At 33.8% G+C, this 14813-nt stretch overlaps 3 protein-coding genes across 4 annotated transcripts; 2 read left to right on the forward strand and 1 right to left on the reverse strand.

Moving 5' to 3' along the window:
• Nucleotides 1–5592: 5592 nt before the first annotated feature.
• On the reverse strand, nt 5593–10563 carry LOC115887125 (cyclin-K). The gene is made up of 4 exons (XM_030906461.1): nt 10339–10563; nt 10014–10273; nt 9605–9949; nt 5593–6119 (listed from the first exon to the last, which is right to left on the reverse strand). The coding sequence occupies exons 1-4, from the start codon at nt 10433–10435 to the stop codon at nt 5646–5648; spliced, it is 1176 nt and encodes a 391-aa protein (XP_030762321.1). The 5' UTR covers nt 10436–10563; the 3' UTR covers nt 5593–5645.
• Nucleotides 10564–10817: 254 nt separating this feature from the next.
• Nucleotides 10818–14768, forward strand: LOC115887142 (ubiquitin-40S ribosomal protein S27a). 2 transcript variants are annotated; one of them, XM_030906484.1, is made up of 3 exons: nt 10818–10909; nt 13945–14275; nt 14573–14768. In XM_030906484.1, exons 2-3 carry the CDS (start codon nt 13955–13957, stop codon nt 14720–14722), a joined length of 471 nt encoding a protein of 156 aa, XP_030762344.1. In that variant the 5' UTR covers nt 10818–10909; nt 13945–13954; the 3' UTR covers nt 14723–14768. The 2 variants fall into 2 exon arrangements, with proteins under 2 accessions (XP_030762344.1, XP_030762353.1); XM_030906493.1 differs by having other exon boundaries at nt 10845–10909; nt 13934–14275.
• On the forward strand, nt 10922–12225 carry LOC115887132 (ribosome biogenesis protein NSA2 homolog). The gene is made up of 2 exons (XM_030906474.1): nt 10922–11256; nt 11371–12225. The coding sequence occupies exon 2, from the start codon at nt 11387–11389 to the stop codon at nt 12164–12166; it is 780 nt and encodes a 259-aa protein (XP_030762334.1). The 5' UTR covers nt 10922–11256; nt 11371–11386; the 3' UTR covers nt 12167–12225.
• Nucleotides 14769–14813: the final 45 nt, after the last annotated feature.

Below are 14813 nucleotides of genomic sequence, written 5' to 3' on the forward strand. Positions count from 1 at the left end.
TTCTGCAGATAAAAATAAGTAAAAAAGTTCGTATAAATGTATGTCTTAAAATGCTTAGTTTCGGAGATACAGGGTGTAGAAGTTTCATTTTTATTTCGATTTTTTCTAAATAATTTCTAAAGTAAAGTCAATATCTGGATGAAAATTGGTGTCTGGGAGTTTTGTGATACGAGAAATTTGATTTTGATGTCAAAATGACTCCTATTTGTAGGGGCGCCACCTACATGCGTTTTGACTGTTTTGAAGAGTAATAACTTTTCGACGATAGCTGTATAAAACTACCGACTAAAAAAATATACATTTCCATGGCTTTTTACGTAAAAAATGTCTCTTGATAAAAATCGCTACGAGCAACCGTTCTCAAGATATTTAAAATGCAAATAGTCAATACATGTCATTATTGACAAAAAAAGCACACGTTGAATAGAGTTATTTGACTGAAATAATAAATGTTAATTTTTTTAAATTAATCATAAATTTTTCTGCGAAAAAATGATGATTAAATAGTTTCTGTTGAACTTTTGGCACAAAAAGATTTCAGTCTAATAACTATTTGGCCAACATGTTTAATTTGTCAATGATGACAGGTATTGATAATTTCAAATATCTTGAGAACCATTACTCGTAGCGATTTTTACCAAGAGACTTTTTTATGTAAAAGAAGTTGTAAATGTATATTTTTTTACTCAGTAGTTTTATACAGGTATGGATGAAAAGTTATTACTCTTCAAAGCAGTTAAAGTATATGTAGGTGGCGCCCTCTACAAGTAGGAGTCATATTGACATGAAAATCAAATTTCTCATGTCCAAAAACTGCCAGACACCAATTTTTATCCAAATATTGACGTTACTTCAGAAATTATTTGGAAAAAATCGAAATAAAAATGAAATTTCTACACCCTGTATCTCCGAAACTAAGCATTTTAGGACATACATTTATACGAACTTTTTTACTTATTTTAGTCTGCAGAGTATGCTGCCGAAGTTTCCGGAGTACAATTCGGACCACTCTGTATAGTCTATCGCTCTAGTTTTAATGTTAGAAATGACCCTGTGCATTAGGATAACAAAAATATTATAATGCACTCAATTATATAATATATTTAATTTCTACTTTAGCTGAGCTGTCAGTACTGAATATTTCTAGTTCTGTATTTAACGTAGATTATATCAAAAAAATTAATTTGGTTTGGTTTAGTTTTTTTTAGTTTTAAATACTGAAAAATTTCACTATAATTTGAGCTAAAACGACCCCAACCCTAAAAATTGAGTAAAATTGGAATAAAGTTTAGTGACAATAACGCTAATACTATATAATTTAATTTTCGACCAATATTTTGATATTTTGCTGCAAATATTTGCCTAAAGACCTAATGAACTAAAATTTAGACATATACATAAGTATATGTATAATAAATGTCGGTATATATATATGTATAAAAAAAAATACGGATTAGGCCGTTTTTCTTTATGATTTATTTGCAAAGTTAGTAGGCCAATATTAATAATAATTGTATGAAAACTATTAATGAACCAAATTTTGTGGCTTAAAACTATTTTTATTTAGATACAAAATGAATTTAATAAAATAAATATCCTTCAGCTGTTATTTGCGAGTTTGTGGATTAGGCTGTTTCTGCGCTGGTAGTCTCATTTGTCCACCTAGAGAATACCTGATTTTAACAGACGTCTAAATATGCCAAACCAAAAACAAGACAATCTTGTGAATAAAAATAATAGAAGGAGGTAAGTCTGTTTTAATAATTTCTAAGGTAATTTGATGCTGTTTATTTCTCCATTATACAGTCCAGTATAAGACATGGATAGAAAGGTAAGTTGCTGTTTTATCTACATATGTCCCCGGATTGTCTTTACAAGAGGAAACACTTTTTTTATTACTGACATTTTGAGAAAAATACATTCTTTATAAGAATTTTTGCTTGCCTTAAAATGGTTAATCCCGTTTATACTTTTACAAATTTCCATACCGTCTTCTAAGACGTTTTTAACTTTCTCTAGAAAGTTAAAAAAATATGAAAATTCGCGAATTTGAAATCCTAAAAATTAAAAGGCATTTCTATGGAAATTAATTCTTTCATTCAAAAAGTCTAGCAACTGAAGACTGAACCCTACATATAGCTTTGTCAATGGCCGAATAAAGGTGTACGCGCACTGAATCGGTACCAGTCCGGCGAAGGCGGTGACTCGACTATCGTAGATAGGTAGAGGTAGGAATCTGGCCTCTACAGGCCGAAATGTTTAGTGGACGCCGGCGCCGTCTATATGTACGATGGTCGCAGTCGCTTTTGCTGGTCGGTCCGATCCGATGCAGTGCGCGCCCTCTTTAACGGTTTGTTAAGAGAACTGCACATTTGCACTTGCACAGACATGCCTATTAGTTGCCCACACACGAAAAGACTTTAAAGTTGAGGCCAAGTCTTTCCGTGTATGGGCAGCTATTCCAGCTTACAATGCCGTTGATAGACCCACTACAGCTTTGACCCTCTATGCTTTTAGGTCTGTGTGAATTTTGGCGAATGTTCTATCGCAGATTAGGTATACTATATGTATACAGATAAAAATCTTATCCCTAATTTCGTGGTACGAAAATTGTTTTTTATGACGATGTGCAAACAAGTAAAATTTCCTCTGCGCAAAAATAAACTCGCGTAAAATAACAATAAACAGTGCAATAGAGAGATATCGCTAAACCGAATAGCGTGCATGGACGTTAATAAGGCCAGGTGTTATTTCCTTTACATGAGGTGGTATTAACTCTCTTCATTTATAGTTATCGGACCGGAAAGAATTCTGTTCGCGTCGCGTCCGCTATTTAAACTTAACCTAACTTTGAAATTGTTTTGTTTACTAGGTATTTTAAAACTAAAGGGCTAAAGTACTTATTTCCAGTGCTTTATTGTTCAACGTCTGCCACTGGGTTTAGGGCAACAAGTAACAAATTCTCTTAGAAAGTCTATTGTCATCTGCTCTAGCTAAGCCTCTCAAAACCTAAGCCTCTTTATAGGTTCTTTTATATTGGAAGACGTGGAATCCATATTTTGGGCCATATTTATTTAATTAAAACTACTCCCAGCTAAATATCAAATTACCTAATAAAACTAAAGTAATAATTCAAAACAATTCAAACATAACCTAAAATAAAAGATCTCGCCGGCCGGCCTCGGTTGTCAAATACTCGCACATGCCCATTTAAGCAATTTCTAAACGTTATTTAGAAATAGCGCTTCGTGTAATTGATCCGCAAATTACGTCAGGCGGTAACGTTATTAGCGGGAGCTGCGTTAAAAATTGACTCGCGCATATCGTAACCATGATAAGGTACGCGTAAATACTGCATGACGCTATTCGGTTTTCCGATATCTCTCTAATAACTGTGCCGGTCAGGCGCTGTGCACAATTTTAGAGGCCATAAGTGGGCGTGCTATGTGCGCAAACTAGTAACCTAACTAGTGCCCGATTCCGAAAATTGGAACCACGAAAAACAATAAAGAAAAAACAAAGTTTATGATCTGGTGGTTCTATGAACTTTTTCTCCTGTCTCTGCCCTGGTCATCATTCTAGAGATTTCTTGGCCACCCATTATTTTGTGGCCATTCTCGTAACCGCGTTTGCAAGGCCGCAGAAGGGTTCTTGCCCTATGACTTGGCACTGATGAACCTTGTTTGGCCATTTTAATCTTACTTGGCCTTTTCGTCACTCTTGTGACCCTCGTTCCCTGGCACCCGAAAAACGATATGTTCTTTGCTGCCTTATTTCTTCTACACAATAGTGAATTACCTTTATTTCCGCCTGGAAAATTCTGACATCCTTAGATAGGCTTAAAGCTCAAACGCACTGACGACCAGGTCGCAGCGACCAGGCATTTTATTTAATGGTATTACTGGTCTATTGTATTCTATTACGACCGCTTGATTTTTTTTGTCATTTGATTTAATGGCCTGGCCATCGACTGGTCGCTGCGACCTGGTCGTCAGTGCGTTTGAGCTCTTACGTAGAAAGATATTCTTTGTTTCGGCCCTACTATTCCAGCTCCAACCCCTTCCGACATTCTTGAGCCGTCTGTATACCAAGCCGTCGTACGTAAAAGACCGTTTACAGAGCTGTCGTCAGCTAGACGGTCATCCGTTTTAACTGACAGGTAAAACATTAAGGTGCCTTTAGACTTGACCACGAACGCACTGATCTTTCGCCAATGCTCAGTTGTAAACGGCTGTGCGCGCAACCTCGCTCAGAATGCGGGTGCGCGAGCAGACGCGAACGCGAGCCGTCTGGTGTCGGTTTTTGGTTGGTGCTCAAAGGGATTTTAGGTAGTCACAAACGCTCGGTTTGTACCGGCAATTTGTTCACTTCATTCGTCGAAAAATAAGTTTTTAATTTAAACGAAGCCAAGAGCGCGAACGAATGCCGTTCGCGTATGCTCACCTTGTGCTTGCTCAATAAGTCTAAACGCACCTTTATACTAAGGACTGGCAAAGGTTAGTCTTGGGTCGAGATTTCCGTATGTAAGAAGAGTACAATGCGTTTATAATGTACTGAACAAAGAGAGAACAGTAAACGCGTTGCCAAACGTATGAAATAAACCGAGAAACTGTGCACATTGCTAAGAGACGTGGAAGGGGATATAGCAGATTTATTGCAGTTGACCGGTCGACCCAATCGGTACGTCTGTCAGTACCATAAAGTATATTTCTGTATGGTCAGTACTTAAAGTTCTAGGGAAAAGTGTACGTCATGTGTTCAACTTCACGATTTAATTACGTCTCTAATACTTTATTTGTTTATTTATCAACGAGCCGTTGTAATTTTCAAATTTTCCCCATAGATTCAAACATTTTTAAGTGCAAGCTAGAAACACTTGCATTTTTGGTAAAAATAAGTGGAATTGAGGTAGTGTTCGACAGTGGTCGCGCTATTAGAACTCTTAAATCAAAAAAATCGATATCTCGAAATCTATTAGAAATAATTGATTGTAGTTTTTTTCAAAAACTTGCTTAATATTTTTGCTGTATTTTTTTCGTAGATAGTATGTGAAAATCTTTATCAATAAAAAAATTACACGATTGCTGAAAATTGCTATGCTTTAAAAGTAAACGGATGGGTTGTTTACAATTTTTGAATGGAAAAATGTGTACATATTGTAAAAGATCCGATCATCAAAATAAAAAAAGTTTCAATATCTAAAGTGATTCTTGAGTTATGGCGTGTTATGTGTTAAAAAGTTGAGTTTTTAAATTATCGCGATTACTAACTTTTTCTCGTTTTCTCAAAAAAATGACCCCTAACGATATCCTTATAATTCCATTTCAGATGCTCAGAAATATGTCTAATGATTTTATCTAGTTATCTTTTCGAAAAAAAAAGCTTTTTTAAAATAAGCGGTTTGCGATCGTGATTTTACTTTACTTCATAGGGAAAGGCGTAACGGCAACCCCGCAACAGCACACCGTCGCATTTCTCTCACTCCGACTTAATAAGATCCCTATGCGATTTACTCCCACACATGTAAATACCGACCCAAAAGTAACAGTTGCCAGCACGGTATGTAGATGGGCTGTAAAAATAATAAAACGGTTTGTACTGTAAAAAATTTAATATCGATAAAGATACAGCTTTTCCTAACGACATTAAGTAGGCGGATGCGGGAAATAAGGCCGGCGCGAATTGTGAGGCTGAGCCGGGGGCGGCGGGCCGTTAGGATAAAAGGGCGGCGGCGGTGCGTTGGGCGGCACTACAGGCGGAAACGGCGGCGGGTGCGACACGAACGAGGGAAACACGTTGGGCGGTGGCCCCGCAAGGTGGGGCGGAGGCGGCGGCGGTCCGGCCAAATGTGGCGGCGCGCTCACGTACGACGCCAGCGGTGGCGGAACGTTGGTGAACGTCTGATAGGGAAACTGTGGTATGTCAGACGGAGGGGGGATCTTAGTGTTGATCGGGGGGATAGAGGGCGTCTCGGGCGACATCGCCTGCTTATCGTTTCCGTTGCCGTTGCGATTGTTCTGCGGTGTGGTGGGGGAAGGGGGTCGCGCCGATCTTTGGCCCGGGGGCGGGGGACTTTGTGATGGTGATTTTGTGGCAGGTTGTGAGTACAGGTCTAGTACCTAGGGAGAAGAGAAAATTACTATAACTGACGCCAAAAATGCTTTATATAATAGAATCTATTGTAATTGCAAAACATTTTCCGATGCACGTCATCAATCGTATATCGACATTGACACTAAAGTCTATAAACCTGGCTAAATGAAAGTTTGGCAAAAATGTTTAAATTTGTTTTATAATTTAAGATACAGAGCAGCTCTTCATTTGACCTTATAGAGCAAATGATTGTAACAGATATTTTATTTAGATTAAAGCTGCAAAAATTAGTTTAAAATCAATTTTGTTATCGCTATGTTGGTCACATTGCGTCGTTTTCAACAAGGTTGTCGTTTATTATTTGACAAATATCCTAATGTCAGTCATTATTTTGTATAATATTGTGTTGTTGTTGAATCTTTGTGAGTAATTCTCGTTTTTCTGCTTATTTTCATAGTCTTTTTTTTTTAATTGTACTTTTAAGTACAAACAGTTCTTATAAGAACTAAATTTTCCAGTTTTCGTATTGCATTTCTTGAAATTGTGTGTTGAAAATATGCCGAAGCATTTAAACAGTCGAAGCAAAGAGCTTGTAATAAACTATTTTGAATGAGAACGTGACAATAAAGATCCTTGATTATCCTTGACTGGAGTCACAGAAGTAAATTTGATTGATAAGCACATTACACCACTTTCAAAGTTATTTCTGCGTTAGTTTTTATTAAATTCTGTTATTATTAGTTTGTGCATTTACAGCACCTTCTTACTTGTTATTACCACTTATGGCGTTCTAAGATGTACATCAATAAATAAATAAAAAACAAATATATCGTTTGTCACTTTTAAATTAAGATTCATTTCATAAATCCATCACAATCTGGCAGCGCTGTCCCCGTCGCTTGTCACTCAAAGTTGATCACGTGCATCGGAAATTGTTTTGCGATTACCATATGTACCATTGCGATAAAAAAAAAGTAGTACAAGAATTAGTGGTCCCAGATAGAACTCCTGGTCTATAAGGATATCGAGAAGTGGATATCGTCGAACAATACAATTATGCCACCTAACTTTTTAGGCGTTACCATGAATTTGGTAATAATTGGTAGGTATACGTGGCGAAATAAAAGTATAAAAAATTTTCCTACCTTTTAAAAATGTGCAATTTTTCAAGTTTTTTTTTTATTTTATTATAGACCAGCAGATTAAATCACATTTTGTTGTACTACTTTTTTTTTATCGCAATGGTAGTATGTATCAAAAAGAGTTTATTATACCGGGTGTCTTTCAATAGTGGCTCACCCCTATAACTATTTTATTTTATCAGATAAAAAAAAGATATTTGGTGTGTTAGTATGGGACATAAATCGGGAAGGATTGGCGTATTCAATTATTTTCGGTCATTTTTGAATAGGACCCTCGATATTTTTTACTTGATTTTATAGAAAATGCCATTCTGAATAGAATTTTTTAAATAGTGAGTGAAAAAATATACATTTTCGTGGCATTTTACGTAAAAAATGTCTAGGTAAAAATCGCTACGAGCAACCGTTCTGAAGATATTTAGAATGAAAATAGTAAATACATGTCATTATTGACAAAAAATAAACACGTTGAGTAGATAGTAGAGATGAGCAAAACTGCAATTTCTCCAATCGCAATTGAAACTGCGATTAAATCGCAGCGACTGTAACCTGCAATTGCGATTTTAACATTTACCAAACCAAATATTCGTAAAAAATTCTTTTTCTAAATATAATAATGAGCCAACTTCGTTCCATTTGAAAAAAATTAAGTTATGATTAAAAATACGATTTGGGCATCTTTTAACTGGCCAGGACAAGACGCGAAAAACAATAGACGATCAAATCTATTTTCCAAGGCATCTTGATTAAAATTAGTGTTTTTAACACAGCCATGACATTCTAGATTGAAATTTAAAATACGACTTTTTAAGCGAAAATGTCAAAAGTTGCCATATGATATACCATTCTATTCAGAGTGTCATTTCCTATTGAATAAACTAAAAAGATACCGACGGTGTGATTTAAAAATCAAAAGTTGTAGTCATTTCCGGTGCAACAGGAAGTCATTAAAAATAACTGAATATGTCAATCAATTTTTATTTATGTCATATACTAACATACCAAATCTCGTTTTTTTTTATCAGAAAAAATAAAAAAGTTATAGGGGTGAACCACTCATGAGAAACACCCGGTTATAATCGTAGCACTAGAAAATAATACATTCTCTATAAATAAATAATATCAGAGAGAAAATTCAATTGCAGTTTAATATAAATGCTTCAATAGACCACAAAATTACATTCGCAACAATATCGCCAATCGCAACTCCTAAAAATTCAAACTCGCAGATAGAAATCACGGTCCCAGTTTACGAAATCACAATCGCAACAAAATCGCAAATCGCCACAAAGTCGCAAATCGCAGCTATGGTAATACTGGTTGCCTAAATTGAAACTCGCAAATAGAAGAAATCGCAATCGCAATTTCCTATGAGAGCGAATCGAAGGTTGCGATTGTGAATTTAAAATCGCTGCGATTGAATCACAGTTTGCGATATCTTGTTCATGTCTAGTTGATAGTTATTTAACTGAAATAATTGGGAAATATTTATTTTTTTGAGAAATTTTTATTTTTTCAAATTAATCAGAAATTGTTCTGCAAAAAAATGATGATAAAACCGTTTCTGTTGAACTTCTAGCACAAAAACATTTCAAATTTATGATTGCAGTCTAATAACTATTTTAGTCAATATGTTTAATTTATGTCAATGATGACAGGTATTGATAATTTCAATTACAAATATCTCAAGAATGATTACTCGTAGCGATTTTTACCAAGATATATTTTTTACGTAGAAAACGTCGTAAATGTATATCTTTTTACTCAATAGTTTTATACAGGTATGGACAAAAAGTTATTACTCTGCAAAACAGTTAGAAATATGTACCTGGCGCTCTATACAAGTAGGAGTCATATTAACATCAAAATCAAATTTCTCATGTCAAAAAACTACCAGACACCAATTTTTATTACCAAATATTGAAGTACTTCAGAAATGATTTGAAAAAAATCAAAATTAAAATGAAACTTCTACACCCTGTATCTCTGAAACTAAGCATTTTAGGACATACATTTATAAGAACTTTTTTACTTATTTTAATCTGCAGAATATGCTGCCGAAGTTTCCCGAATACAGTTCGGACCACCCTGTATATTACATATAAAATAAGAACAGTTTACATATTATTAACAAGATTATATCTCAAAAAGGATGGGGTTTTTACCACTTAAAGAGATATCTACAAAAAAAGTATTTTTTGTAAACACTGCTATACAATCAATAACTTTTTATTTTGTAGATTTCTCTTCCAGTGGTGAAAAACCCAAACTTTTTTGAAAAAATTAACCAGCCTTAAAGGTGTAGAAAAAACATTAATAATTTGAATATAGCAAGTATTTCTGAGGTCTGACACTGTAAAATAACTTACTTGATGGCAAATATCTTCTAATAAATCCATTGTTACGTCTTCAACAAACATGTCCCACCATCGGAGATGTTTAGGTGTTCTCCCAACCCAATCAACAACTTCAAATTTACTCAGTTTTCCCGCGAGGTACATTAGTGCAACGGCAATAATTTCTGGTTCCCACTGGAGACAGAGAGTCGTGCATAAACTATCATTAACAAACGTCCATGCCATTTGAACCATTTTTTCGAGTTTAGCTTTGTCTCCTTTGAGACACTTGGCATATTTCAAAAGATACTGATACGGATGCTCCACTTGCAAGTCAAATTTAATAGTTTGTAACAATATTCTCTCTAATATCATTACCTATTAAAATAATTAATAATTAAAGATATTTTAATATGTACTTTTAAATTGTGCATATTATTACCTCTTCTTTAGGATCATCACCAAAAGTAGCAAATTTCAGATCGTCTAGGTTTGTTTTGGCAATTCGTATAATATCTTTGCACTTCTTTGGCGTTTCTTCAACTTTTCCGGCTAAAAACAGACAACAACACGCAGTAACATATCTTGGAAATTGTTTAAACGAGTGGAACATGTAAAATCGATGAAAGTATACAACTCCTGTTGCAGTCGTATTATATCCTAAATCCATTTCCATACCGGTATCTATAATAAATCTAGCACCTACAAAGTATGAGAATTGATAACAATATTATATAAATTACAATGAAATGCTTTCAATTCTGTACCTTTTTTTCGATATCTCATTTCGGTTTTATAGTCAATTCCATCCGCTGCGGATGGAGTGTTACGTAGTTCTTTCTTATCATAGTACCACCCCGGCATATTTTATACACTTATCGATACACTAAATATAAAACCTATCTCATACTTGCTATTTTTTCAAACAATTCTTGATTCCATTACTTGTTTTTCCTGAGCCCTATCAAAAAAGAAAACAAATATTGGAAATTTGGTTATTTTTTTGACAGATGACATCTTTTAGGGAATTTTGCAGATATCATAGGGTATTTACATTTATAAACTATTTTTATTATAATATGTTATTTAAGGTTTTTCATATATTTTTCATCCCTAAAAAATATTAGTCTTATAAATTATCTATTCCGATTACATGACTTTCGATCTTTATTTTGATGAGACCAAACAATCACAGCAAACAATCGTCAAAAAATGGAATGGAAATTCTGAAATTCAAATTTTTAGATGCCAGTCATACCAATGACATTGACTTTTGAAACACGAAATACCCTAGATAAGACAAGTCCTTTTTGGTGAAACGTGATGGTGGCATAAGAGGTGAGCAATTTTGTTTTCAATTTTACTTGTTTTTTTCTGCTAATACATCCAACAAAATTATTTTTTCATCACTGAAGTAAGGGCATTTGTAATTATATTTAAAAAATTACTTTTAAAGCTTAGGAAATATGGTTAAACTTAAAAATAATCTTTGTGTAAGCTCGGCCACATGGCCATGCTGTATTTAAAGCAATCCTAATTTTTGAGATTTCAATGTATGTCTTTTAAAATTAATTTATAAGTTTGAGTTATTTACCTTTTAATCGGTTTATTAATGTTTTGTGGCTTCTCTGAATATGACTGTGTTAGTCGAATTTTGAGGTTATTTATCCAGTTTCAATAAACAGGTAAGTAAGTACCTTTTAAAATCATTTATTAGTATTATTTTGGCTATAGTCATATTCAAAGAGCACGATAATTTGAATATGACTTAGCGTTAATCCTATTCTGTTTCTTTGCAGCAAATAAATCTCAAAAATGCCACAAAACGAATACATCGAGCGTCATCGCAAACTTCATGGAAGACGACTCGACTATGAAGAAAGAAAGCGGAAAAGGGAGGCTCGTGAGCCCCACAAACGGGCTCAAACGGCTCGTAGTCTTCGCGGTATCAAAGCTAAGATATTCAACAAAGAAAGGAGGAATGAGAAAATACAGATGAAAAAGAAAATTAAAGCACACGAAGAGAAGAAAACTAAAAAAGTCACAGAGAAAGTACAGGAAGGAGCGTTACCAGTCTATTTGCTTGATCGTGATGTACAATCTAAAGCAAAAGTTTTATCTAACATGATAAAGCAAAAGCGTAAAGAAAAGGCAGGTAAATGGGATGTACCTATACCAAAAGTTCGAGCTCAAGCCGATGCTGAAGTTCTAAGGGTTGTTAAAAGTGGTAAAACCAAAAGGAAAGCTTGGAAACGAATGGTAACAAAAGTAACATTTGTCGGAGAAGGTTTCACTAGAAAACCTCCAAAGTTTGAGAGGTTTATTCGTCCCATGGCATTGAGGTTTAAGAAGGCTCATGTAACACATCCAGAACTAAAAGCCACATTCCATCTTCCCATAATTGGTGTTAAGAAGAACCCAAGTTCACCCATGTTTACTAGTTTGGGTGTCATTACAAAGGGTACCGTTATAGAAGTCAACATTTCTGAATTGGGTTTGGTTACACAGGCTGGAAAAGTAGTTTGGGGCAAATATGCCCAAGTGACAAATAATCCAGAGAATGATGGTTGTATTAATGCTGTACTTTTAGTTTAGTTTTAATCCTGTAACTTATAATACCTACCTTTGTTTTAATATAAACCTTTCTTTTGATATTTCTGTTTTTGTCTCTTCATTCCTTTTTTTTTATTACAGTAAAATTTCTTTACGCGCGCTGGGAGTAAAAATTCAAGGCTGTGACACAAGCTAGCACGAGACGAAATGTACTAAGGACAGCTTATGGCTTAGAAATATATAGTGAAGCGCGACGTATTTGTGAGCATTCCACATGTTTATCAAAAATATTGATATTTTAATACAAATTTTGTGAAACTGAACGAAATTATTTTTATTAATTAGTTTATATCGGGCTTCTATAGTTCCTAGAGTAAAAAAATTGTAAATTTTGTTTAAGTGCAAATCTAAAGTATGCACTAAGATGTATTTCAGGAAAATATTTTAACCTATACAGGGTGGCTCAAAAAAGTGTGAATGGATCGGGATGGTATTTTTTAAATAGAACACCCTGTATATTATTGCATTTTTGGTTTCCTTTCAGATCACTTTCCATCATCCTGAAATATTTTTAAATATGTTTCGATTGTTTCAGAGATAATAATAAATAAATAAAAAAATATTTTTTTCAGCCTTTTTTAAAAAAACCATTAAAAATACAAGAACTGTCTTGAAATCAAAACTATATTAGGCATTTACTTTAGATGATCTGTACTTACTTTGCTCTAAATATCATAATCTTAAGTCATACAGGGCGTTCAAAATTCTACACCAAACTTTCTAAAATATAAATTAATTTTTCTTCGTTTTTTTTAAATGGAACACCCTGTATATTATTTTTTTAACAGATGGAGAATTAAAAGATGAACATTTTTTGTATTTAGAGTAATCAAAATTTTAATGGTTTCGCAGATACACGCAGTATTTTATCATATGGCGCTTCCAATAGTAAAATACGAGAAAAAAATCATTAGGTGGCTTTGATTAAAGTTTACTGTAGAAATTGCCATATGAAATATAAATCCGCAAATATCTGCGAAACCGTTAAAAATTTTGATATACTCTAAATACAAAAAATGTTCATTTTTTAATTCTCCGTCTATTAAAAAAATTATATACATATTGTTCCATTTAAAAAAAAACGAAGAAAAATTATTTTATATTTTAGAAAGTTTGGCGTAGAATTTTGAACACCCTGTATGATTTAAGATTACGATATTTATAGCAAAGTAAGTAGGGACCATCTAAAGTAAATGCCTAATATAGTTTTATTTCAGGACAGTTCTTGTATTTTTTAAAAAAGGCTGAAAAAAATATCTTTTTTATTTATTATTATCTCTGAAACTATCAAAACATACTTTAAAATATCCTAGAATTATATAAAGTGATCAGAAAGGAAGCCAAAAATGCAATAATATACAGAGTGTTCAATTTTAAAAAAATCACCCCGATACACTCACACTTTTTTGAGCCAACCTGTAGATGTTAAAATATTTTCCCGAAATACATCCTAGTACATACTTTAGGTCTGTACTTAAACAAAATTCTCAATTATTTTATTCTAGGAGCTACAGATGCCCGACGCACTATTGCCGGACCCTGTATAATACAGACGATCATTTTAATACCAATTTGTGAAAGTAATCAAATTATTTATTAATTTTTAATTTATATCTTTTTCAACATTTCTAACTACACTTTTTCAAACATGTCCTTGATATCCTTCAGTTTAATAGCTGTTAGTAAGAAGTTCGAATATCAACATTGAAACACAATTTTTTTAACTACTAATATTTTAATTCTTGTAGTTTTTTTTACAGATAACTCAAGATGCAGATTTTTGTAAAAACTCTGACAGGCAAGACCATCACCCTTGAGGTCGAGCCTTCAGACACCATCGAAAATGTAAAAGCCAAGATTCAAGACAAGGAGGGCATCCCACCTGATCAGCAGCGTTTAATTTTTGCCGGTAAACAGTTGGAAGATGGACGCACCCTTTCGGATTACAACATCCAAAAGGAATCCACCCTCCATTTGGTGCTCCGCTTGAGAGGCGGCGCCAAAAAGCGTAAGAAGAAGAATTACTCCACTCCCAAGAAAATTAAACACAAGAAGAAGAAGGTCAAATTAGCCGTATTGAAATTTTATAAAGTAAGTTATTAAACAAAATGGTTTTCTAGAATTTTAATTGAATAATTCAAGAAAGCCATGAAATAGCAGTCCACTGTTTAAGCTTTTTCTTTGTTTTTGAATATTCAATTTCAAATTTCATAGCTTGCTTGGATGTATTTTAAGATTCAGGACTTTTAAAATCTTGTTCATGATGTGTATTAAGTATTTGCTACTCTTGAAGAGCCATGATGTGAAATCATTTCTGATGTTAACATTATGCCATAAGACTTTCCTTAATTATAATTATGCAGGTAATTTAATTAATTTCTTTTCTAGGTTGACGAAAACGGTAAAATTCACAGATTAAGGCGGGAGTGTCCTGGAGAACAGTGTGGCGCTGGTGTTTTCATGGCTGCCATGGAAGATCGCCATTACTGCGGAAAATGCGGTTACACGTTAGTTTTCTCTAAGCCCGAGGATAAATAATTTATCCTTTTTATTATATATTTTAAATAAATTTATGTGAATAATATGTTGTTTAATTTTTTTTTATTTAATATTCTTGGTAATGTTTTAG

The sequence above is a fragment of the Sitophilus oryzae genome, unplaced genomic scaffold (assembly GCF_002938485.1).
Source record: "Sitophilus oryzae breed Bouriz unplaced genomic scaffold, Soryzae_2.0 scaffold_1146_pilon_pilon, whole genome shotgun sequence".
Classification (NCBI taxonomy): Eukaryota; Metazoa; Arthropoda; class Insecta; order Coleoptera; family Curculionidae; genus Sitophilus; species Sitophilus oryzae.